The sequence below is a fragment of the Leucopleurus acutus genome (genome assembly GCF_964270905.1).
Source record: "Leucopleurus acutus genome assembly, chromosome: 2".
NCBI lineage: Eukaryota > Metazoa > Chordata > Mammalia > Artiodactyla > Delphinidae > Leucopleurus > Leucopleurus acutus.
The window spans coordinates 180,927,758-180,952,783 of NC_139143.1; the positions used below are offsets into that span (position 1 = coordinate 180,927,758).

Sequence of the window (25,026 nt, forward strand, 5' to 3'; positions counted from 1 at the left end):
CCAGCACCTACAAGGCGTGTAACTGGGGCAGTTCCCTGCCTTCCCCACCTCCCGCATCCTGGGATGTGTTTACGGTCCAGTTCTTCTCTCAGATGCGATCCAGGCTCTGAGCCCACGTTTCCCAGCCAGAACCACGTGCGCCATCCCCCGGGGAAGGGTGGGTGCTTCTGACCTCATCCCACCAGTGGGACCCTCGCCAAGCCCTGCTCTGGAGATGCAGCCCCGTCATCTGGTCCATCTGTGCTGGGCAGGGGACCACAGGAAAGAAAAGCCCCCGCCAACCTCATTACTGGAAGCCCTGGCACCACCCCCAGCCCACCCTCGTAGGAGCTCAGCGAATGTTGAATCAAACTGAGGACAAGGATGGGGGGCGTGAGGAGGTAACCTGTGACACCAGGCACATCCACAGACCCTCTGCACTGGGCACCGAGTCATCAGACAGCAATGGTTCAGGGGGGCAGATGCTGTTCAAAGGGAGGTTGGAGGACACGGCGAGGCCTGGGTTTGATTCCCGCCTCTACCCCTAGCTGCTTCTTCGTGCATTTGTTGGGCAGTCGTGTGCCAGGCACAGGGGCTACGGCGGTGAACAAAAAACATGACCTCTGCCTGGGTGCAGCTTATAACGTGTTGTGAGAGGCGAGCGGGGAAGGAGCAAATCTCCAAGAGCACTGGGAGAAGAGTCCCCACACCTGCTCCTCCCTCCCCGATAGCTGCCACCTGTGCTTGGATCCTTCGAGCCAGAGGAGTGGGCAGAAGCAGCAGAGGGTCTGGCAGCCAGGACACTAGAGGTGGCAGCTTTGGGGCTTCAGTTTCCCCTTTTTGTCAAGCGTAGGGGACAGCAGTTCTGCCAGGCGGTTTCCTCTCCTACACTAGTGGGATTGCATCTGGCAGCAGTGAAGCGCTAAGGAAGGGCAGAGAGGGCCGGGCTGGCCCCTGGGGCCCATAGTGCTCCAAGTGACAAAAATCCCTGCTTATTCTGCCATAGACACTGGAGCGGGGAGGGGGGCAGGGTGGCTGATAGTTATTCATTCATCCATTCACTTGACAGACCAGCACTGGGGAACAAACGATGCATGGGACATGGTCAGTCCCTGCCTAACAGGATTCAGTGTCTAAGGGACAAGCAGCCTAAGGAGACCTGACGGTGAGGGCCTGAATCAAGGGGCATCGTGATCCCCCTCCCAGCCTGAGCCCTCTGCCCCAGGCCTAGATTCCCGTGACCAGGCAGGACTGCCCCAGGGGCAGGAGACCTGCAACCCCACACCCGGCCAGCCTCCCAGGAGAATCCACTGTACATCATTTATTCATTCCACAAATGTTTACTGAACAGCTGCTCTGAGCCTGGCACTGTGCCTAGTGAGCAAAAACTGAGGATGAGCAGAAGCAGACCTTGTCCCTGTCTTCACGTGGCTGACAGGCTCTTCGGGGAGAGGGGCGGGATTCACATGGTCTCAGACATAGGGCAACAGCTGTGACCGGTAAAGCAGAAGATGCTTAAGAGCTCTAACAGGGAGAAAGGGAAGCCGCCTCTGAGGAAGGGAGGGTTTGATCTATAATCTGAAGGAGGAAAACCTCACCAGTGTTGCAGAAGGAAGAAACATCTTGAGCAAAGGCCTGGTGGCAGGTGGAGGAAGGGAGGGGTTTACTGAGAATCAGCCAGAAAGCCATTGAGGCTTTTGGGAGACCAGGCAGAGGGAATGAGGAGGCAGAGCCAGACTGTGATGAAAGGTAGGGCCTTTGGGGGCCCCGGGGGAGTTTAGCCTTGTTCCCGGGTACCTTGGGAAACCAGTGAAAGGCTTTAGGTAGAAGCCTCCCTGCCCCCCACCCTGTCTGAGGTGAGTGGGTGAGGGCAGGGCCCGTTTGGGAAGGCCTAGATTGGAGGTATTACAGAGTCAGAATTAGTGGTGGGAGCTGGATTGCCTGCAGGGGGTGAGCACACGGGAGTTACAGTTAGCCGGGTGAGGGAAGGACGGTGGGCTCATTCCCTGTATGGGAACACCTTCAAGGGCCAGGTCTGGGGAAGGTCGGGATGTTGTGAATTTGGACTTGGATCCTGTTGAATTGGATGTGCCTTGGGGACATTCATGTGGTCAGGCCCGGTAGCCTGTAGCCTGTGGTTTCAAAGAAATGCTGGTTATGGAAGGCAGCTGTGGCCAGGAGCTGGCTAGGGAGACCCGGAAGGCACAACCAGAGAGGCAGAAGGAAAACCAGGCCAGGAAGGCTGTCCTGGAAGCTGGGAGAAGCCAAAAGGGAGGGCAAGGCTCTTTCTCGCTGAGCCGCGGGAGGCGAATCATCTTCCCGAGCCTCCTCTGTAAAATGGGGGCAGCACGCCCACTTCACCCATCTCACCACTTTGCGCTCCAGCTGTGATGAGGCCGTGAGGAGAAAGCATTTTGCACAGCGCAAAGTGCTGAACAGACGTGAGGCTGGCTCCGCGGGCGCCTCCTCCCCGCGGGGCTGCCCCCAGAAGAGGGTTGAAGACCCGAGGTCGCGGCGTGGCGGCCCCGGCGGCGGCGGCGGCGCTCGCGTTAGGACCCAGCGGATCCAGGCTGGAGGGCGGGCGCCGGCCCCGTCGGGGGCCCGGAGGGGGGTTCGGAGCGGGCAAAGGGGCGGCTCCGGCGGGCGGACTCGGAGCGGGCCGCGGAGTGACCCGGCCAGGTAGGCGCGGGCCTGGCGGCCTGACCGGGCCGGGGGCGCAAGGGGGGACTGGGTCGTGGGCCGCGACGTCGGAGGGCCCCCAGGTACTGAGGGTGCGGGTCTCTGTGGGTCCCCGATCCTGGGGGCGGCTTTCCTTTCGGGATCCCTGAGTCCGGGGCCGTCTGAGCAGATGCTAAGAGGGCACTTGGAAAGTTTGGGGTCGTTTGGAGGGGAAGACGCGAGTTGGGAAGGGAGGGGAGCCCGATTTGGGGGCCGTCGGGGATGGGGCGGCTTTTGTTCTCCCTGGGAGGTTGGAATGCGGCGGCTGGGGTGTGGGTGTCCGGCGGGAGCGGCGGGGACAGAGACGCGGAGAGACAAAGAGAGATCAGAGACCGAGAGAGCGCGAGGGAGCGCGCCCGAGCAAGTTTCCATGGTTGATTGTTCCCAGCTGTGCGGCGCTGCAACATCTGGTTTCCTCCAGCCGGACCCCAGCCCGGCCTCTGGAGCAGACAGAGCCTCCAGCAGAGTGAGTCAGTGAGCGTGGGGGCAGGGGGCCCGGAGGAGGCCCCGCTAGTGCCCCTCCTCGCCAGGCACAGAGGGTAGGGGGCGTCCCAGCCGTGGAAGGGGCCAGGGGCCAGGAACAGGCCTCCTAGGCAGGTCCCGGCCTCCCGACACCCAAACAGCCTGTCGTCTAGATGTGCTTGGAGGTGTGGTCCCCTGGAGGGACCCGCTTCTGCCACAGGGACTCTCTTCTTTACAGCCCAGCCCTCCTTCCCCCAATAAGCCTGGGCCTGGGTGCTCAACCTCCGAGGGGAGGAAAGACTCCTTGCAGGGGGCCGAGAGGCCTAGGAGGGGCTTTGGGGACCGACAGAACCCCCCGCCCCCCAACCAACCTCCCCAGCTCGGGGCCTTCTCCTGAGTGGTGACAGCTCCAGCTAGCCTGCCTGCCACCAGCCTGGGGGGCAAATAGGGGACAGTGAGGCCTTGTGGGGAGCTCCAGGCCTTTCAGGCCCCCACCAAGAGGAGGCCAAGGGTGCTCAGAATGGGGATGTGGGAGCCAGATGTCCCCGGCCTGGGCGGCAGCTTGAGTCACAGGTCTCGCCTCCGCCACCCCACCTCATCCCCACCCACCCCATCGACTGCAGCTAGGGTTGAGGAGGGAGTGAGAGGCTGAGTGTATGAGACAGGCAGCGGGACTGGACAGAAGGAGGGAAAGATGCCCATGTTTCTGCCCCTTCCCTCCCCCTCTCCCTCGACTCCCTGGGCGAGGCACGATGGGGCAAAGTTAGGTTTCCATTCAGCTGTCCGGAAGAACTCCTTTTGTTGCGGCAGGGCGGGGGTCCTCCGGATGGGTGAGCCCGGGGACTCTCTCCCAGCCCTCCTAGCAGAAGGCTGACAGCCTTGGGGCTGCCCCGCACTGAGCTGGGACTGGACAAGAGGACCTGTAGATTCTGCCAAGTCCACTGTGGGGTCAAAGACTGGAGGCTAGACTCAACCAGGAGCTCTTGAACTTCAAGAGCCCAGTGAAAGCTAAGGACCACGGCCCTCTCCCAAAAAAACTACACACATAACACTTGTCATACAATGTCAGGTTGGGGGACATCACGGTCCCCTTCAGCGCTACCCTCTAGGATCTGGAGAGGCGCTTTTCAGACTCCACCCTAAGTGCTTCCTGCTGCCGCAGACAAGTAGACCTCAGTCTCGGTCTCGTGAGTGTGCGATGAAGTCAGCCAGGTCTTGGGAGGCCTGGAGGCCTGGCAGGAGAGGAATCTTCTAGGGGTGGGAACCCTGCCCAGGCCTGGCTGTCCCAGGGGCCCCCGAGGCCCAGGCACACATGTGGTTTCCTGCTAAGTCTGGGCTGCGATGTTGGCTGGGCAGGGTTGGAGTCCCGAGGATGGGCCTGGGGTCAGGATCAGTGCATTAGACACCTGGGGAAGTGCTGAACCAGAGGGTGGGCATGGGTTGTGGCAAGGAGAGCAGGAGCAGGGCTGATAGAGGATTAGAAATGTCCATTTAGTGAGCAGGGCAGGGTAGGGTCTGTTTGTCAAGACCAGCTCTGGAGCCAGGTTGGAGGCCGAGTCCCTCGGGACCTGAACACCCAGTGGGCCATTTGGATGTCCGTCCAAAGTAGTCCCCTCCCCCTGGGCCCAGACTCCATGACCCTCCACCTGCCTGGCTTCTGTTCCGAATCCCTCCTTCTCCAGGCTGAATTCGGGGCAGCAGAAGTGGGCTCTGCAGCCCTGGGGTAGTGGCCCGGGATACAGCTTGCTCCCTCCTCTTCCTCCAGCTGTCCCCTGACACCAGTCCAGCCCGCCTTGTTGTGTAACCATGAGAGCTGCCTACCTCTTCCTGCTGTTCCTGCCCGGTAAGTGGCACCTAGGTGGGTGGGGCTCCCTTTATGTGGGTGCGAGTAGGATTTGTAGGGGGAGGGAGCTGGCAGTAAGCTTTTGTCGTGTCCTATGGCCAGAACTCAGCTCCATCGCTCCCAGGACCGTCCACGTCTTGGGCCACAGACAGCTGGCAACCCCTCCCAAAGACTAGAGGCACCTCCTGGGCCCCTCCTCAACCCTCCACAGCAGCAGACTGGCAGGATTCTGGAGAGTGGGCCCAGACACCAGGATCCACATTTTTCTTCTTACTTACTGACCCTCCCAGGAGCTGAGGTGCAGGAATGGAGGCCCCTAAGGCAGGGAGTCTGAAGGCCTGGGTTCTAGACCCCTTTGGGGCCCAACTAACCTATACAATCTTGACCTTGGAGAAGTCCCTGTTAGTCAAAATGAGGAGTTATCAATGGGGACCCCAAAGGCCCTGCCAGGTCTAACATCCATTAATTTAACAGATATTTGTGGAGCTCCTTCTTTGGGCCAGGCACTGAGCTAGGCCCTGGGAACACAGTGATGAACCAGGCAGACAGACCCCGCCCTCATGGTGTTGCCTGCCAGTCTAGGGAAGGGAGATGTGATAAGTGTCAGATTATGTTGAGTGCTATGATGGAAATAAACAGGAGAACGAGATGGAGAGTGTGGGTGGGCCAGCGAGGGCCTCTTAGCAGAGCTGAAATTTCAGTTGAGACTTGAAGGAGGAGAAGCAAATCAGGATGACAGGCCCAGGGAGAGTCAAGTGCAAAGGCCTTGGGGCAGGCAGCGGCCGGCATGGGGGAGAGGGGCAGGATATGACCCGTGAGGCGACACAGGACCAGGGAGTATAAGGGCCTTTATAGTCAAGGAAGGCGCTTGCCTCCTATGGGTCTAGAGTCTGTTGAGGATCTTAGGGTCTTACAGGCCTGCCCTAGGGACCTCTACCTACCCTCCCCAGAAGTGCTTTGGGGCCTCTGCTGCCCTTCCCTGCTGGACGTCCCCTCAGCTTTGCCTCCCCACAGCAGGCCTGCTGGCTCAGGGCCAGTACGACCTGGATCCGCTGCCTCCGTTCCCAGACCACGTCCAGTACACCCACTATAGCGACCAGATCGGTAAGCGCCCTGTCCGCCCCCAGGCCTCCCCGCCAGCCCTGCTCCCTGGATCTGCACGGCTCAGCCAGGGATCAGTTGGGGTGGTAGGGCGATGGGAATCTTGGGGTATGGTCCCTTGCTCAGTTGTGACCTGGGGCTGGGGGCTAGCCTGACCCCCACCAATTCCACATTCATCTTTATTTTCAGACAACCCGGACTACTATGATTATCAAGGTAAAGGGCTGAGGGCAGGATAGGATGGGCAGGCAGCTGGGTGGGGAGTCCGTAGAGACCTGCGGGCGATGGGAGTAGGGGAGCAGACCCTTTCATCATCTCTCGTTGCAGAGGTGACTCCTCGGCCCCCGGAGGAGCAGTTTCAGTTCCAGTCCCAGCAGCAAGTCCAACAGGAAGTCATTCCAGCTCCCACCTTAGGTAGGCCACCAGCTCCAGCCAGCCCCGGGAGTGGGGAGGTCTGTCCAGGGCTGGGAGAGGTGACCTCACCCTGCCCTGAATAGACCCGTCCCAGTGATCTCTGCCTACCTCTCCCCCAACACCAGAACCAGGAACTGTAGAGACGGAGCCCACGGAGCCTGGGCCTCTGGGTAAGAACCTTCCTGACAACTGGAGGGACAGAGGCATCGCCCCGGAAGTTAGGGTGCAGTGGCGTGCGGCACTGGGAGGACAGAGAAAGCCAGGCCTTTTGCTCTCGCTGGGGTAGATGGTGGGGTGAGGGGCTTACAGAGGTGCCCCTGCTTTAGGCTGGCAACTCCAGGGCCCCCCGAGGCAGCTCTGGGAGATCCCCCTGCCCCTGGGCCCAGCTGGAGGCCAAGTTGGCTGCAGCCTCAGGAGGCGCCTCTACTCCCGGACACTGGGGCGGGGCGGGGCGGGGCGGGAGCATGCCGGCGGCAGGACAGGGTGGTGCTCAGAGGCAGGAGAGGCGAGGATGGGGCAGGAAGCCCAGGCCAGCTCAGCGGTCCTCCCCAGGCCAAGAGCCCAAGAGCCAGCCTGTGTGTGAGGGACCCTGTCTCACAGCTCAGCGTGTGAGTGTGCGGACCTCCTGTGAGGCTGCTGTGGACTTTTGTGACTGTGTGTGGGTATAGGTTTGTGTTTGAATATATGCTTCCAAGCATGGTTGTGAATTTGTATATGTATAAATACACTGGATAAAATTGGGCAGCCTCGCAAGGTCCAACAGTGCTCGCGTGTGCGTGTGTTGGTGTGTGCACGCAGGTCTAGGCTGGGCCTGAGGGTGCAGGGGTACCTAGGCCCTGAGAGCCAGTCTCCCATGGGTGCGGTTGGGGGCTGCCACCCAGCTCTAAGCCCCCAGCTGCAGCCCCCCCAAGTGTGATCCCACCTGTCACTCAGACTGCCGCGAGGAGCAGTACCCGTGTACCCGCCTCTACTCCATACACAAGCCCTGTAAACAGTGTCTCAACGAGGTCTGCTTCTACAGGTGAGCGCAGGCAGGGACTGGGGGGACGGGGGTGGCAGGGGAGCGAGGGGGACCACAGCTCCAGCCAGCAACGTGGGAGTGGGGAAAGCTAGTGAGTCCCAAGGTTGAGCTCAACTCTGGTTACGCCCAGGCCTAGGGGCTGGGTCTCCGGCTCTCCCGTGGGGCAGGGTGAGGATGGGGCTCACGTTTCTCCCGGCCCCGTCCCTCTGTCCCTCTCAGCCTCCGCCGTGTGTATGTCATCAACAAGGAAATCTGTGTCCGCACGGTCTGTGCCCACGAGGAGCTCCTGCGAGGTAGGAAGGCCTCCACCCTCCTCTTTCCCCTGCCCCCATGCCCACTCGTCATCCATCCACGCGTCCACCCATCTGATGTTTATTAAACATGTGTTCAATCCAGGGCCACTTCCGGGGAATCCTGAGCTCCCCTCCCGGCTGCTTTTTATCCTCAGAACATTCCCCATCACCACGGTTGGGGCGGGGGTAGCAGTTTCCATCACCTAGCCGCACCCTGACCCCCACTCCTTCCTGCCACCCCCAACAGCTGACCTGTGTCGTGACAAGTTCTCCAAATGTGGCGTGATGGCCAGCAGCGGCCTGTGCCAATCTGTGGCAGCCTCCTGTGCCAGGAGCTGCGGGGGCTGCTAGGGTGGAACTGGCACCCCGAGCCCTGGACCCTCCTCGGATCTGGGGCCCTCAGGCTCTGCCTGACCTGGTGCTTTTCTCCCCAGCCAGACGTTCCTCTTATCCCGTAAAATGTTAGTGGCTGCAGCGCCGGGGGTTGCCTCAGGCCCTTCCCCCAGCCTGCGGCCACCCTTGGGGCACAAAGGGGGCTCCCCAGTGTCCAGTCTCCGCCCCCAGGTGGGGGACATCCCAGGCATCTCTGTGGGACCTGGGCCCCTGATGTGCCTTCTCCATCCCTCTGAGGACAGTACCCCACTCCAGCCCCACCCCCAAGGTAGGCTATGACCCTCACCCCAGCTGGTCTGCTTGGATTTCCTACAGCCCCTGGGCATAGACCACCTTTGTTTTATACAAAATTAAAAACAGGTTTTTACAAAAGATTCAGAGTCACTTTTTCGGTCGAGGGCACAGAGGAGATGGCCAGGTGCCTCAACACTGCATGTCCTCACGGAGAGGCTCCCAGGCCCCTTCGGGAGAAGGGTAGGTTCAGGTGACCTGTGGCCGTGCCTCCTCATCCACCCGCTTCAGCTCTGACCTGCCCAGAAAGATGGGCCATGACAACTGCCCCCCGCCCCCAGGGTGTGTGTGTGCGCGTGTGTGTGTGTTGCAGGGGGTTGTATCAGAGATAGAAGGTTCAGGAATATAGCTTCCTCATTGTCAGGGCTGCCTGGTGAGTCTGTGAGTGCCCCATCACCAGAGAAGGGTGCAAGGCAAGATGAGAGGCCGCCCATGTGGAAGCGTATAGGGTGGAAGGCAGGAGGTCAAGGTTGGTGGACTCTGATATCAAGGGCTTTGGCAGGAGGGAAGGCTGGTGCAGTTCAGAGGGCAGAAACAGGGCAAGCTGTTACAACACCTCCCTCTGACCAGCATGGAGACCAGGCTCTGTCTGAAGGCTCAGCACACAGGCCTATTTAACCCTCCAACCAGGCCTATGTGGTGGGTACAGTTAATATTCCCATCTTACAGACAGGGAAACTAAGCCTAGATTACATAAGCCACCCAAGGGTCCACAGTGGTAAGTGGCAGGGCTGGGGTGGAACCTGACTCCACTGGACTCCATGAGATGAATGGAATTTCTCCTTGGAAACACTCACTGAGCATCTTCTGTGTGTACTTCCTCATAACCACCCTGGGAGGCACGTTCCCATTTTACAGAGGAGCAAACTGAGGCTCTGATAGGTTAAGCGGCTTTGCCCAGGATCACCCAGCGGAGCCAAGGCAAGACCCCACGTCCACTCCCAGGCCTGCACTTGTTTACCACACCGCCTGGAATGCCTGTTACTGTCCAGAGGGCGGGCCCTGTCCTGAGGAGGAGCCAGAGAAAAGGGCAGAAAGCTTCAGCTGGAAAGAGTCGAGCGGCACAGGTTGGGTCCCATCCCAAACCTCAACAGCTCCATCTGTTAAATGGGGTGGGTGGCCCAGGACCCTGGAGGCCTCCCCATCCCACCATCCTGTGAGGTTGGTAAGTTCCTTACCTTTCGTCACAGGCCTTTCAAAAGCTGCCCCCATCTCCCTGAGCACCCACTAGGGGACCCCATCCCTCTGGCCCCAGGGCCCTCCTGTCCCCCCTCCTGTCTCCCAGGTGGAGAAGGCACATTAATAGTAAAGAGACACATCTGTACAAACCGTCTTTTTTTAAATGGGGTCGTCTTGTTACAAAAAACACAACAGTTCTGAACAGTTAACATTGTAAAAACGTACAAAAATACAGGGACTCTGAACTCTGAGGAATTTCCTGACAAATACTCTGAACTAAGGCAAAGAGATCTCTGGGAAGCCAGAGAAGGTCCCCTGCCCCAGGCCTGGACATCCCTTCTCTTTCCCGTGAACCTGTGCTCCGGGGTTGGCCAGAGACAAGGTGGGGGGGAGGTCTCTCCAACCCCTGGCTTTGGCTCAGACACTCAGGGAGGACCTCAAACTGGTCCTGGGGGACCTCACACGGGCTCATCCTGGGGGAGAGGGGGCTGGACTGAGTGGGGAGCCCACAGAGGGTGGTCGGCTCTGACGAGGCTGGGAGGGCGCTGCCGGGTCTGGCCTGGTGCCGGAGTCCCCCCTCCCCTGTCCCGCCCCGGCCACGGGGCTGCTCTCCAGGGTGCCCGCCGGCAAGGTGCTCACTTCTCTGGGGGGCCGGAGGAGGGGGAGAAAGAAGCTGAGCCCCTTCGAAGCTCCTGCTGCAACTGTCCCTTCAGTGTGGACACCTGGAGAAGAAAGAGGCGGTAGCGCCAGCCCGGGACCCCAGCCTGGTTTCAGAAAAAGCGGGGTGGCGGGGGTGGGGTGTGGCTGATGGAAGGACACCAGAAGGGACCCAGTGCTGCCTGTTTCAGAAAAACCAGGTGTCATTAAGAGCCAGGGTATTTCCTCCCCTTCTCATTTTGCTCCATGGAGCAGCGGGGTGTCTCCAGACTGCTCGGCCTCTCTTTGGGGGCCACCCATCCCCACTCTCACCACTAGGCCAGGCCTGGAGCTAGCTGGACTCCAGGGGTGGACCTGTGACCCAGGCCTGGCCTACCAAAGCAGCCTTGCCCTGCAGACATGATCAGGGCAGAGATGGTCACGAGGGGGCCTGCGGTCTCAGCTGGCCAATGAGGTGCATCCTTGGGACCTGTGCTGCTGACCTCAGGGAAAAGGGCCCCCCTCTCCGCTGGGATCATGGGTTGTTAGGATAACCCCAGGCTGGAGCTGCTGAGGCCACCTGTGCCACCCGGGGAAACGGCCTGCCCGGGCATGGAGCCGTGGCAAGGGGACTGAGTTCCAATGACATCACTTGAGCCCCTGTGTCCAGCCATGGCTCATAGCAGCACAGATCCACCCGGGCCGTTTCAGTTATGGGTGCCATTGACCACTTATACCCAAGAGGTTACTGCCAGCCCTCTCCCTGCCCCCACTTCTTCCTCTTCCTCGCCCCCTCCTCTTCCTCCGCCCCCTTCCCCCAGCTCCACACTTCCATCCTGGCCCAGCCTCCTGAAGGGGGAGTCCTGCCGCTGCTGCCGCCCCCTGGGGAAGGGCCAGAGCCCACCAGGCCTGAGTACCTGCTCCTCCAGGCCACGCACCCGCTGCCGGTGGGCCCGCTCCCGCGCCTCCAGAGTGCGCTCCGTCTGCACCTGGGCACTGCGCAGGCGATCCACTTCCTGCTGCAGCTCCAGCCGCTGCTCATCCACCTCCAGCCGCGCTGGGCTGTGGTTCTGCTGCAGTGCTGCCACCTGGGCCTGCAGGAGGGCCCACGGGTCAGGCCTCTGGCCGTAGGGTGTCAGGCACCTCCCTGGGGTGGGAGCCTGAGGGCCCCTTGGGGCAAAGCAGGGGATGTAGGAGAGACCCTTGTTTTTCTCCCAACCCCCAGCCCTCCTGGCCTGCAAATCCTGGGTCAGGGTAGTTAGTGACCCCCATTCAGGCACACAAACACACACACAGACACATTCAAACACAGAGACAAGTCCACATGTGTATACAGATATAGATAGATAAGACAGATAAAAGCAAGCATGTAAAAACCTGTGTTCACACGGATGTATGCATATGTGCAGAAGCCCAGTACTCTTACATACATCTACATACAGGAGACCTGTACATGAAGACACAGATATAGCCCTAATACTTAGATATGCCACGTCCATGCACAAGAGTCGTGCTACACGCGCAAGAATACTCTCACATACACTCATAGCTCTTCACGTCCACAACCAACGTGAGCACACAGGCGCGTGTGCTGGCAGGTCTCTTTCCTCTCCACTCTGGGGAGGACCCCTCCCTCTGGGACCTGGCTCTGGGCACCCCCTCCAAGGCTCTGGGCTTGTGGACTGTGGGGGTGGAGTTGGGTCCAGGGCTGGGGAGAGAAAGCGTGTCCAGGGCTGGGTGGGCAGGGGCTAGACCTCCAGCAGCTGGATCTGCCCCCGGGCCTCGGCCAGCTCCAACTCAGCCTCTGTGAGCGTGTGGTCCAGGAGGCCCTTCTCTGCGCTCAGCCGCACCGTGTCCTCGTGACTGCGAAGCTTCTCCCATTCCACCTAGGTGGGAGAGCGGGAGGGGGTCAGGGTGCCCGGGGAAGGAGGGAGGTCCCAGGAAGTGGGAGCAGCTCAGAAAGGGGTGTTGGGTTACAGGTAGCAGGGCCGGGGGGACTTGCAGCCCCCACATCCTGGGGACACACAGCTGGGACCAACCAGGGCTGGGACCCAAGGAAGTGAAGGGAGGGCCCTAGGGACACAGCCCACCTTGTCCAGCATCCTCTTGAGGGCCACCCGGTCCTTCTCCAGCTGCAGGGCTGAGCGCTCCGCCTCCCGCTTCTCGGCCTCCAGCTGAGCCAGGGCACGCTGCAGGCTCCCCAGGCGCTCCTGCAGCAGCCGCCGCTCATCCTGCAGCTTCTGGACCGTGTGTAGGGCCGCAGCCTCACCTTCTTGCCGTTGCCGCAGCGCCTGCAGCAGAAGCCAGCGAGTCCCTAATCCCTCTGGGCCTCAGGGTGTGCATCGGAAGCTTGGAGATGACGATGCCAGCCTGCCAGGCCCACTTTCTAGGTAAGGCTATTATGAGGGCCACATCAGGGAATGGTCACCCGAGGCCAGACAGTTCTCTCTGGGCCTCAGTTTCTCCATCTGTATAATGGGGATATGGACTGAGTGAATCCATGCTTCCTCACAGGAGGCTGGGCCTAAGTTTGGGATAAGGTGGAGATAGGTGAGAAGGTCCCGATGCCGAGGGCCTCACGGTCCTGGGAACGGAAGGGCCACCCTGGCCCTCACCTCCTGCAGCTGTTGCAGCCGGCCCTCGGACTCCGCCCGCTGCAGCTCCAGGTCCGCTAGCTCGCCCCGCACGGTCTGCACCTGCTCGGCCAGGGAGCTGCTCTGCTTCCTTGCCTCGGATAACGCCTGCCGCGTGGCCTCCAGCCGTTCCTGCGGGACAAGGGCTGATGGTGCCAGGCTGTCCTGGGAGCCCTGAGGCAAGGGGCTCCTCTCTACTCGGGACCTCTGGGCCAGGTTCGCAGCCCCTTAAACAGGTAGTCCTCTCACCTGGAGAGTAAGCCAGACAGCAGGCCTGGCCCACAGCCTAGCCACTGACCTACACAAGGTGGGGAAGCCCTCAGACCCCAGCTCTTCCCTTAGCCTGCCCCTGGGTCCTGCAGCCTCTCCTAGTAGGCTTGATCCCACCTCCCCCCAGAGCTTCCCCTCATTGGCTGATGCTCTTACTGGGCCCACCCCTCCCTCAAAGGCAGCTCTTATTGACCGTCCCAGGGGTCAGCTCTCCACCAGGGCCCCCAAGCCTGCCTTTGTAGGCTAACTCTCACTGGGCCCACCCGCAGCCAGACCCTGGAACCCCCATACTTGGAGCACTTGGCGGTCATGTTCACAAGCAGTCAGGGCCTTCTGCATGTGCAGGTTCTTGTCCTGGGTGCTGGTGAGGCTGGCGCTGCTTTGGGTCAGAGCCTCCATCAGGCCCTGCACCTTGTCCCGCAGGACCCCCTCGCTCTCTTCCACCTTGGCCAGGGCCCCCCTCAGCCGCTCGACCATCAGCTGCAGAGTCCCCGCCTTTGCCTCACTGTCTGCCACCTGGTGGGAAGACAGACAGGATGGTCCAGGTGTGCCTAACCCAAGCCCCTGCCACCTCTCTCTAGGCCTTTCTCACTGATACTGTTCCCATGCGTTCCCACTGGCTCAGGTGACTACAACCTGGGCCCGGTCGCACCGTCAGTTAACTACCCTCACGCAGAATGCCATCAACCTGGCTGTCCCAGACCCCGTGGTCTTCCGCCGGTTCTCATTCCCCATTCCTCCCTGTTATGGAGAAGAAAGGGTAACCACCACAACCCTGAGATTTTCTGTGTTCCTGACTTAGGTGGGTGACAGTGTAGGGATAGCAGAGCTACTGAACATTCCAGTTAGAGCTGAGCTTCCTGGCGGCCAAGGCAAAGAAAGAAAATGAGTGAAATCTATATCTCTAACTGGTCCCACATGCCTCCTATGAGTGCAGACCCCGTCAACAAACAGTCCTGAATTCTCATTTTGGCCCTGCCTCTTATTAGCTATGGGATCTTGGGCAATGACGTCACCTCCGTGAGCTTCCATCCGCCCATCTGTGAAATGGGGTGATGATAATACCTGCCTCGCAGGGTAGCTGGGAGGATCAAACAGAGTCCCCATAACGCACTTGGCACAGGGCATGCAGAAGAGGGGCCTGAGGTCAGGGGACGGGACCCACCTGCCTCTGCAGGGAGTCGACCCGCTCCCGGAGGGCCTGGGCCTGGGCCTCCCGGTCGCTCAGGCCCAGGCGGCTGCGCTGCAGCTCCCCCTCGAGCGAGCGCCGCTGCAGCTCCAGCTTGACGCTGCGGCTCTCAGAGGCATCCAGCACTTCCTTCAGACGCCGCTTGTCGCTCTCCAGCTTCACCTCGTTGGCCTTCATCTTGCTGATCTTCTCCTGTGGGTGGGGCAGGGCTCAGGCCCCAGCTGTGCAGCCCACCCCACGCCTCCCACATCCCTCAGGACCCTTAGGAGGAAGTGGGGAGCAGCCTGGAAGTGGTCACAGACACCACTCGCTGTGTGACCCAGGGCCAGCCCCTGACCCTCTTGGGGCCTCCGTCTCCCCACATGCTCACAGGGTGACTTGAGGACCCCAGAGCACTTTCCAGTTTTGCCCAAGTCTCACAGGCTGTGTGATCCAGGCTCATCCCTCCGTCCCTGCTCTCTGGCCCTATTTCACCTCTGTGTGGTCGAGGGACCAGATTGGTCCAGGGACGCCACAACCTAGGTGTTTACAGAGCCCCAGGGCGGTGAGGGGGGAAGGTGTAAAAATGCAGATTCCAGGGCTTCCCTGCTCTGCTGCATTGCTCTCCAGAGGCAGGCCCAGAGCTGCATGCGGGACCTGAACTGAGTCGGGCAGGAGCCCTGGGCCCTGCCGGGTTTTAGGGGATGATACTCCTCCCTTCCTGATGCGGGGTCAGCTGGTGAAGGAGACTTGGGGAGTGGGGATAGGGCAGGAAGACAGACAGGGGTCCTTCTCTTCCTGTCACCATCCTAGAGACAGGGCGGGGCAAGGGGCTGTTATTACAACAGCGTCCAGGCCTGCCCCGCTTCCACCCTGCTCAGAGCCCCAACCCTGCCATGTCTGGGCCCAGCAGCCCCACTCTGGCTCCTGCCCAGCTTTGTTCCTGGCCTCCTCCCGCGGCCCCTGTGGCTGGGCCCAAGGCCAGAGCCGGAGCCGCAGACACAACAATCCAGCTCAAGCTCGGCCTGGAGCCAGAGGCCTGGGGTGGGCTGTGGGGACAGGCATGGAGGGCCAGAGGAGGAAAGGGGAGGGGGGGAATCTGCGGCAGCAAGAAGGGCTCAAGGCTTCGGCGGCCTGGACTGTCACCACCAGGGCCTGTGCTTCCTGCCCCAGACACACACACACACACACACACACGCACGCACGCATGCACACACGTATATACAGATGTCTCCCAAACACATAAAACCCCCAGAACACCAGTGGTGTGGCTATACAGAGATGAAGGAAACAGGTCCGCTGAGCACTGTCTATGTGTTAAGAGTGCACGTGCATCGTCTCAGGGACAGAGTTACTGTTCTCCCCCTTTTATAGATGAGAAAAGCGAGAATCACACAGCAGGGCAAGAACTTGAACCCAGGTCTGTGAGCTGCGAATGCCCAGGCTCTTTTTTCTGTAGCCTAATGACCTCATATGGAACAAGATGATGAAATCTGAATGTGCTTTTGGAGAAAGTCACAGGCTGGTCACGTCAGTGGGTGCTGGCAGACCCAGGCAGACAGAACAGGAGGCCTTACAGACGTCCATTCAGGCGCACACAGATCGCCCGCACTCCGCCGCCCTCTCCCACTGGCCCTCAGCTCCTGCCTACCTGGCTGGCCCGGAGCTCGCTCTCGGTGGCCTGCAGGCCCCTCTCCAGGGCAGCCACCTGGTCCAGCACAGCCCGGCGCTCCCGCTCGCTGTGCCGCGCGCTCTCCTCCTGCAGCGCCAGCTCGGCCTGGGCCCCGCTCAGCCGCCCGTCCACGCTGCGCTGGGCTGCGGCCCCCGCCCAGCTCCGTCAGGCCCAGCCAGGCACACAGCCTGAGCCCTGAATCAGGTTCGCCCTCCGCCCACTGCAGGGCTTGCCTCTCTGAGCCCTTGGGGGGGTCCGTGGGTCTGGACACGGGGTGAGGCTGACCGGGGAGGGGGCCCCAGAGGAGACAGCCCGCTCAGGCCACGGTGGCCAGGGCAGGGACGCAGGAGTGGCTCAGGCCAAGCCCACAGCCTCCCACCTCAGCTGCTAAGGGCACAAGAGAGCAAAGCAAGGACCCAGAGGATCAGACTCACCCTCCTCACTCGCAGCCACAGCCCTCTGCAACTGCCTCGCCCGTGAGGTCGCACTGTCCCTCTCGGCCTCCGCCTCCGCCAGCTGGCGACTCAGGGTACTCGTCTGGGCCCGAAGCTCATCCTGCAACCCCAATGTTGGGGGGGGAGGGAAGACCTGCTCGGACGACCTGCGGCCCCTCACAGGGCCCTGGGCCACGGGGCTCCCCCTGCAGACACTCACGCCCCACCTCACCCGTTCTCTCTGGGCGCTCTGCAGCTCCTGCAGGAACTCCCGGAGGGCCCCCCGCACTGCTTCCGGGTCCAGGTCTGGAGATGCCGGGGAGGTGGCAGGTCCTGGGGATGGTGGCTGGGACCCAGGGCTGCGTTCCAAGGGCTTGGGGCTGCTGAGCTCTTCCCCACTTCCTAGAGAATGAGACACGCTCGGGGATGCAGGAGCCACAGGCCTCTCCTGCCTGGTTGGTGCCTGCAGGCTCCCAAGGCATCTCGCCCATCCCTGCTGAGCCCGGCAGCCCAGTGAGCTCCCCACAGCACAAACTGGGTCCCCTCAGCTTCTTGCTTAACCCTTGACCAGCCCTTCCAACCCTCAGAACCAAGCCCAGCTTCCTTGCCATCACCTGTCACTCACCCCCACCAGCATCACCCTCTCCCTTGACAAGCTGGCCACTTCACATCACCCACAGCTCCCACGTTCTAGAACATTCCCTCTTACAAAGGCACCAGGACCTTTGTACCTTCTGTTGCCTTCTCTCTCAATGGCTTCTCTTTGCCTGGCCCATTCCTACGTGTAAAGAACCCTCCTCAGGGGCTTCCCTGGTGGGGCAGTGGTTGATAACCCAGCTGCCAATGCAGGGGACACGGGTTCGAGCCCTGGGCCGGGAAGATCCCACATGCCACAGAGCAACCAAGCCCGTGCACCACAACTACTGACCCTGCGCTCTAGAGACTGCAAGCCACAACTATTGAGCCCGAGTGCCGCAACTACTGAAGCCCGAGCGCCTAGAGCCCATGCTCCGCAACAAGAGAAGCCACCGCAGTGAGAAGCCCACGCACCGCAAGGAAGAGTAGCCCCCGCTCGCCGCAACTAGAGAAAACCCACGTGCAGCAGCAAAGACCCAATGCAGCCAAAAATTAAATAAATGAATAAATAAATAAATTTATTTTAAAAAAAAAGAACACTCCTCAGAGGCCTCCCTGACCCCAGGCTGGGTTAGGGTGAGCTCATCCCACCCTCATGGGGGTCCGATGTCTGCCTCTCCCACCCAGACCACAAGCACATGAGGGCTGCATCCCCTGGGCCCAGTCCAAGGGTGGACACTCCATCCCCTCAACACTGCCCTGTAACGAGCGCTTACTATGTGCCAGGCACTGGGCCAATGCTTACCCTACATCATCTCGTTTCATCCTCACAGTAATTCCCTGAGAGGTAAGGACCAACTCCCCCGCTTCACAGGCTGGGCAGGCTCAGAGCAGTTAAGTGATTTGCTTGGTCTCAAAGCTCGGAAGATCCAGAGCTGGGATTTGAACCCAGGTGTCCCTATTTCCCAGCAGAAAAACTTGAACTGTGCTTGGGAGATGACAGGCAATGACGAGGTGGGAGGGGACAGGGCAGACAGAGATGAGACAGCACCTGGAGGTCAATAATGAGAACTGCAGGACGGGGGTCGGCCTTAGCAGTGACACCCAGCCAGCCCCACAGCTCCATCAGCACCCAGAGGACCCAGAGCGGGACGTCTACCCACTGCCTCCCTCCCCTCAGAGTGAAGCCGGTACCCTCGTGGCGGCCTGCAAGGACCGCTTGAGCAGGTCTGGTGTCCCATGGCCTCACATCCCACACCTCTCCACCTGGTTCGCTACACTCCGGCAGCGCTGTGGCCCTTGCTGTGCACAGGACAGGGGTACCGCCACTCAGGACTTCTCCACTTGCCCTCAGTCTCTTCTCCCACCCTTCCCTTCCCCACCTGCTCCTCAGCGGGGCTCTCCCTGCCTCCCACAGGGACACCTTAGCCCCCGTCCTGGCCTTAGCTTCAAAAACAATTTTACTGGGGCTTCCCTGGAGGCGCAGTGGTTGAGAATCTGCCTGCCAATGCAGGGGACACGGGTTCGAGCCCTGGTCTGGGAAGATCCCACATGCCGCAGAGCAACGAAGCCCGTGCGCCACAACTACTGAGCCTGCGCTCTAGAGCCCGCACGCCACAACTACTGAGCCCATGCGCCACAGCAACTGGAGCCTGTGCTCCGCAGCAAGAGAAGCCACCACAATGAGAAGCCGGCGCACTGCAACAAAGAGTAGCCCCCGTTTGCCACAACTAGAGAAAGCCCGCACGCTGCAACGAAGACCCAACACAGCCAAAAATAAATAAATTTAAAAAAAAATTTTACTGTCTTAAGATATATATAACAAAATATGCCTTTCTCACCACCTTTAAGTGGCATTAATTACATGCTGTTGTGTGAACATCACCACTTTCTAAATCCTTTCCATCACCCCTATTATGGGTTGAATCGCATTTCCTCAAAATTCGTATGTTGAAGTCCTAACTGCCATACCCAGAATGTGACCTTATTTGGAGATAGGGTTGTTATGGATGTCATGAGTTAAGACGAGGTCATATTGGAGTAGGGTGGACCCTAATCCAGTATGATCGGTGTCGTTATATAAAGGGGGAATTGAGACACACACTCAAGGAGAACTCCATGTGAAGACTGGGGTTATGCTGCCATAAGTCAAGGAACTACCAGAAGCTAGGAAACCTGGAACAAATTCTTCCCTAATGCCTTTAGGGGAAGCATGGCCCTGTAGACACCCTGACCTTGGACTTCTGGCTCCAGAACCCTGAGACATAAATTTCTGTTGTTTAAGCCACTCAGTTTGTGGTACTTTGTTACAGCAGCCTTGGCAGACTAATACAACCCCAAACTCTGTAACCAGGAGGCAGTAACTCTTAATTCTCCCCTCCTCACACCCCCTTACACCCTGGTAACCTCTAAACTCTTTCTGTCTCCATGAACGTCTATTCTACATATTTCATATAAGTAAAATCATACTATATTTGTCCTCTTGTGAGTAGCTTATTTCGCTTAGCATAACGTTGCCAAAGTTTACCCATGTTGTAACATGTATCAAAATGTCACTCCTTTTCAAGGTTGAATAATAATGGTATCACATGATCAATTCACCTGCCGACTCACACTTCAGTTGCTTCCACATTTTGGCTACTGTGAATAATGCTACAACCAACACTGGTGGACAATATCTATTCAAGTGCCTATTCTTTTGGGTATATACCTAGGTGTGGAATTGTTAGGTCAGACGGTAATTCTAAGTTTTAGTTTTTTGAGGAACTGCCAAACTATTTTCCAAAGTGGCTGCACCGTTTTACATTCTCACCAGCAATATCCCTTGACTTATTTTTCCTTACCTATTTTCCAGCTCATACCACCACCCAATACATTCTATATTTAATTTATATAGCACTTTTATTGTCTGCTACTCCCATACCTAGACCATAAGCTCCATAGAAGCAGAACTGCTTGGCAGTTTTGTTTACCACTCCATCCCCAGTGCTCCAACTGTATTTGGCACATAGTAGGTGCTTAATAAATAGCGGAACTGAATGAACGAATGCAATCCTGGGGCTAAATCCGTGGATTTGAAGAGGCAACAACTCAATATCTCATAGTGAAATTTCCCACCGTTCTAAGATTCCACACGTTCTATTCTAGGCCCTAGGAATCAAGGTGAGATTGGGGTCAGGCCGAGACAAGATGAATGCTCCCTAAAAGGCTGCTTGCACCCGCTGAAACACAGTGCTGATTTTCCCAGAGTCATCCCCTGGGCCTTGGGAGCAGGTGCGGGTGGGAGGATCTCTTCAGAAGAAGTTCCTGGAAAGGGGGTTGGGCTGAATGTGTATCTTTCTGGGGTAGATATGGGGGTCATAGGTCTGGTATGGAGGGGTGTGGAGCCAGCGACAAGAGAATGAAGAGGATGAGGTGCTGATGAAGAGAGGGCAGGGGTCAATTAGAAAGGGTGGAGACTCAAAGACTCAGAGGAGTTAAGGGCATTAAGAAGCAGCACCCTCAGCCACTATGGAAAACAGTACGGAGGGTCCTCAAAAAACTAAAACTAGAGCTGCCATATGACCCAGCAATCCCACTCCTGGGCATATACCCAGACAAAAATATAATGGAAAAAGATACATGCACCCCTATGTTCATAGCAGCACATATTCACAATAGCCAAGACATGGAAACAACCTAAATGTCCATCGACAGATGAATGGATAAAGAAGATGTGGTACAGGGACTTCCCTGGTGGCGCAGTGGATGAGACTCCATGCTACCAATGCAGGGGGCCCGGGTTCGATCCCTTGTCAGGGAACTAGATCCCACAACTAAGAGTTCGTATGCCACAACTAAGGAGCCAGCGAGCCGCAACTAAGGAGCCCTGGAGCCACAACTAAGGAGCCCACCTGCTGCAACTAAGACCTGGTGCAACCAAATAAATAAATGATTTCTTTTTTTAAAAAAAAAAGATGATGTGGTATACACATACAATGGAATACTACTCAGTCATAAAAAAGAACAAAATAATGCCATTTGCAGCAACATGGATGGACCTAGAGATTATCATACTAAGTGAAGTAAGTCAGAAAGAGAAAGACAAATACCATATGATAATCACTTAAATGTGGAATCTAAAATATGACACAAATGAACTTTTATGACACAGAAACAGACTCACAGACACAGAACAGACTTGTGGCTGACAAGGGGAAAGGGGGGTGGGAGAGGAATTGAGTGGGAGTTTGGGATTAGCAGATGCAAACTATTATGTATAGAATGGATAAACAACAAGGTCCTACTGTAGAGTACAGGGAACTATATTCAATATTGTGATAAATCATAATGGAACAGGATATTTTAAAAATGTATATACATGTATAACTGAATCACTTTGCAATACAGCAGAAATTACCACATTGTAAATCAACTATATTTCAATGGAAAAAAAAAAAGCGCCACCCTCTACTCCCTTTAAAAAGCAGCAAGCTACGCTGTGCGCAGATCAGCCTGGGTGAGTGGCAGGACAGAGACTGGGCTCGAGAGGGGCGCGGCCCAGCGAAGGGCCAGAAAGTGATGTAAGGGGGGTGGGGGGCGCAGGTAGGCGGGTCTCAGCAAGGAACTAGCTGAAGAGGCGGGGTTTGAGACTGGTCATCAAAAGAGGGGCGGGGCGGACCAGGCCAAGGGCGGCCTCGTAGGCGGGACAGAACTGACATGGGGGCGGAGAGTAGGGGCGGAGGTTCTGCGAGGCCCGCCCACTGACCCTCCCCTTCTCCACCGAGCTCTCTCACCTCCAGCAGGCGCGCTCCGGTTAGGAGAGACGGGCGCGGGCAGCGGGGGAGGGCTGGACACACCACTGAGGCCCAGGCCCCGGCGCAGGGCTGAGCGCAGGCCCCCCAACTGGGCCTCGGCTGCGCGCCGTTGCGTCTCCACGCGGGCCAGCTCGGCCTCCAGGCCTTGAGCCCGGCCCTCGGCCGCGCTCAGTCGCAGCCCCAGCTCCGCAGCCTCGGCCCGGGCGGCCTCCAGCTTCAGTTCCAGGCTGCGGGCATGGTCCAACTGCTGTTTCTGGGCGCTGTGTGCCTCCTCCAGGGAGCCCAGCAGGCCTCGCTCGCGGGTCCGGAACTCGCCCTCTTGCTCCTGCAGCTTCCGCTGGGCTCCCTGGAGCTGGGGTGAGGGGGCAAGGCCGGGAGGTGAGGGTCAGCAAGGCCGCCCCTCAACCCGACACCCACCCTCCCAGGCTCAGCCTGGAGCCCACGGGCCCAAAAGTGGCTTGCAGAACTCCTGTTTCGTTAATGGTCTCCACCCAGGCAGGAGATGCAGGAACATCATGGGAGTATGGAAGGAAACTATTAGAATTTGTTTACCTCTTTCTTCTGTGTATATGCCTTGCAATGTACACAGTTTATTAGTAATAAGCTAACAGCTAATGCTTACACAGATAGGAATTATTAGTGCCAGGCACTAAGTACTTTCCCCTCAAAAAAATCAACTCTAATTACCACTATAAATCATCTCCATTTTACAGATGAGGAAACTGAGCACAGGGCAGTTATGTAACTTGCCGGAGGCCACACAGCTAGTAAACTGAGAGCTAGGATTCAAAGCCAGGCACCCTGGCTCCAGAGCCTTTTCTCTTAACCACTAGACCACACTGCCTCTCAGTACACATAATTTATCAATAAATCCCACAATGAGGGGAGGTAGTAAAAAATCATTTACCAGTGAAGTGCATGGTCACACACACTCACACAGACCCCTCTGGTTCAGAGAATGAGTCAACCCCTCACAGTCATCAGTTTCAATGGAAACCATCTATGGAACACCTGGATGACAAGACCTACACAAGGACCTGGTATACATCCCCTGCTGTGCTAGCCCCTATCCCATGAATGCTCTAAAGCACAGAGAGGTTGAGTGATTTAGTCAAGGTCACACAGTAGATTCACTGCCAGAAAACACAGAGTGAAAAGAGTGTAGGCTTTGGAGTTGGACAGACCTGGGTGGCTGTGTGACCTTGAGTAGATCCCTTGACCTCTCTGAGCCCCAGTGTCTGGTTCCCTCTGTAAACTGGGGCTAATTATACCTACATCATGAGGCTGCTGGGAGAATCAAACAAGATTCTGTCTACAAAGCTCCCCCCACCCCCACTACACAGTTCTTGCAGTTGTTATTATTGTTATTATTATACCTGGGGAAGAATCTCAAGGAGTGGGGAACAGGGACCAGTCCTAGGCGTGATCTCTCAGAATGACTCCAGCATTGGAGTCCCCATTGCTTCTCACTGGAGAAGGCCCAGGGCAGCCTGGCTGCCTCTGAGGATCCTCCTCCTCCAGGCAGTCTGCCCACCATCTAGTTACCTCCTGCCGCACAGCCTCCAGGTTGGCTTCGCCCTTCAGCAGCTTCTGTCGGAGGCCCAGGGCCTCCCGTCTGCCCTCCTTTTCTGCCCTCTCGCCCAGTGCCACGCGGCCCTGCAGCTCCACCAGCTCCCGGCCCAGCCTGGCGTTCTCACTGTCCAGCATCTTCATCTGTGAGAAAGAGTGGACACAGGCAGGACCTAGGACCCATTCTCAGCACCCACAGCCCCTTCTAGCCCAGGGTACCGGAGAGTGCCCGCAGGCTCAATGGCAGCCTTTTCAGCTCTGCCCCTATACCCTGCCCAGTCCAAACCGGGCACAGAGGGTATCTGGGATCCACTGCTCTAGGGACACATACATTGAACACCACCCCAATCCACTGGGAGCCTGCCCCTGCTAACTCCACCCTGGTTGAGCCACGCCAGGCACCTGGGCACCAATGACCTCAATGTACCACCTAATCATAACTACCTATCGTGGAGAGTAGAGATAGGGAGTGCTGAACCCCTAAGAGCTCTGCAGGGCAGGAACTCTGGGTCACTCTTCACCTCCACGATGATGCCTAACTTTTATGGAGTGTTTACCATGTGTCCAGCTCTGTTCTAAGCACTTCGCTCATATTAACTCAATACGGGGTAAGTACTAACATTCTCCCTCTTTAACAGACATGAAGATGAAAGCTTAGAGAGGTGAAGAGACTTGCCCAAAGTCACACAGCTCCTAAGCAGCAGACTGGGATTTGATCTCAGACAAGCAGAATCAAAGGTATGTTTCTAGGCCCCTATTTCCCCAGAGGAGCAGGTGGGGGGATGAGGCCTACTTACCCCACAGTGCTACAGCAAAGGGAATATGAAAACGTGCCATAGCACACAAAACACCCAGCAAGAGCCTGGCACACAGTTCCTTTCAGGGATTCCTAATGTTTCCTGGGACTTCAGCCCATTGGGAGGGGGCCCGGGTAGAGGGGTACATCGGTGGGAGGTGGAGGGGATTTGTTATTCAGGCTGCAATATCTCTGGGGAGGCAGGGCCTGGGTGCCAAAGGGGGCTGTTTCCTGTTCTGCCGGGTCTTCTAGGGCGGGAAAGCCTGAGCCCTTAGTGTCCAGGGCAGTGCCCAGTATACAGCAGGCGCTTGTTAAATGCTTGCTGTTATTGATGGGCTTGGAAATCATCTAGTTCAGGGCTCTGCAAACTGCAGGCCAAAATTCTGCAGGCCAAATTCCACCGGTCATCTGCTTCTGTAAGGGCTTGAGCTAAGGATGGTTTGTACATTTTTAAGTAGTTAAAAATGGCTCATTTTTACACGGTTGAAAGAAAAGCAAAAGAAGAACAATATTTCCGACACGTGAAAAGTATATAAAATTCAGGGGACTTCCCTGGTGGCACAGTGGTTAAGAATCCGCCTGCCAACAAAGGGGACACAGGTTCAAGCCGTGGTCCAGGAAGATCCCATATGCCACGGAGCAACTAGGCCCGTGCGCCACAACTACTGAGCCTGCCCTCTAGAGCCCGCGAGCCACAACTACTGAGCCCACGTGCCACAACTACTGAAGCCCGCGTGCCTAGAGCCCGTGCTCTGCAACAAGAGAAGCCCGCGCACCGCAAC

At 58.0% G+C, this 25,026-nt stretch overlaps 2 protein-coding genes across 4 annotated transcripts in view; one reads left to right on the forward strand and one right to left on the reverse strand.

Moving 5' to 3' along the window:
- Nucleotides 1–4,965: 4,965 nt before the first annotated feature.
- On the forward strand, nt 4,966–8,182 carry MFAP2 (microfibril associated protein 2; the record flags this gene model as incomplete). Of its 3 annotated transcripts, none has more annotated exons than XM_082832440.1 (8): nt 4,966–5,002; nt 6,017–6,106; nt 6,293–6,319; nt 6,431–6,517; nt 6,643–6,687; nt 7,451–7,538; nt 7,758–7,831; nt 8,079–8,182. In XM_082832440.1, 8 exons carry the CDS (start codon nt 4,966–4,968, stop codon nt 8,180–8,182), a joined length of 552 nt encoding a protein of 183 aa, XP_082688566.1. The 3 variants fall into 3 exon arrangements, with proteins under 3 accessions (XP_082688566.1, XP_082688565.1, XP_082688567.1); XM_082832439.1 differs by having other exon boundaries at nt 6,020–6,106; nt 6,431–6,547; nt 6,649–6,687; XM_082832441.1 differs by having other exon boundaries at nt 6,020–6,106.
- Nucleotides 8,183–9,885: 1,703 nt separating this feature from the next.
- CROCC (ciliary rootlet coiled-coil, rootletin) overlaps nt 9,886–25,026 on the reverse strand; it is a gene marked incomplete at its 5' end in the record, with an annotated part of 43,315 nt that continues 28,174 nt past the window's right edge. The window contains 12 exons of the mRNA XM_082865690.1: nt 9,886–10,416; nt 11,248–11,424; nt 12,085–12,216; nt 12,421–12,621; nt 12,946–13,095; nt 13,525–13,749; nt 14,399–14,614; nt 16,053–16,216; nt 16,508–16,628; nt 16,740–16,909; nt 21,859–22,231; nt 23,425–23,592. Of these exons, the coding sequence (XP_082721816.1) occupies nt 10,330–10,416; nt 11,248–11,424; nt 12,085–12,216; nt 12,421–12,621; nt 12,946–13,095; nt 13,525–13,749; nt 14,399–14,614; nt 16,053–16,216; nt 16,508–16,628; nt 16,740–16,909; nt 21,859–22,231; nt 23,425–23,592 (2,184 nt within the window). The 3' untranslated portion in view covers nt 9,886–10,329. The remainder of the gene's footprint in view (nt 10,417–11,247; nt 11,425–12,084; nt 12,217–12,420; nt 12,622–12,945; nt 13,096–13,524; nt 13,750–14,398; nt 14,615–16,052; nt 16,217–16,507; nt 16,629–16,739; nt 16,910–21,858; nt 22,232–23,424; nt 23,593–25,026) is intronic.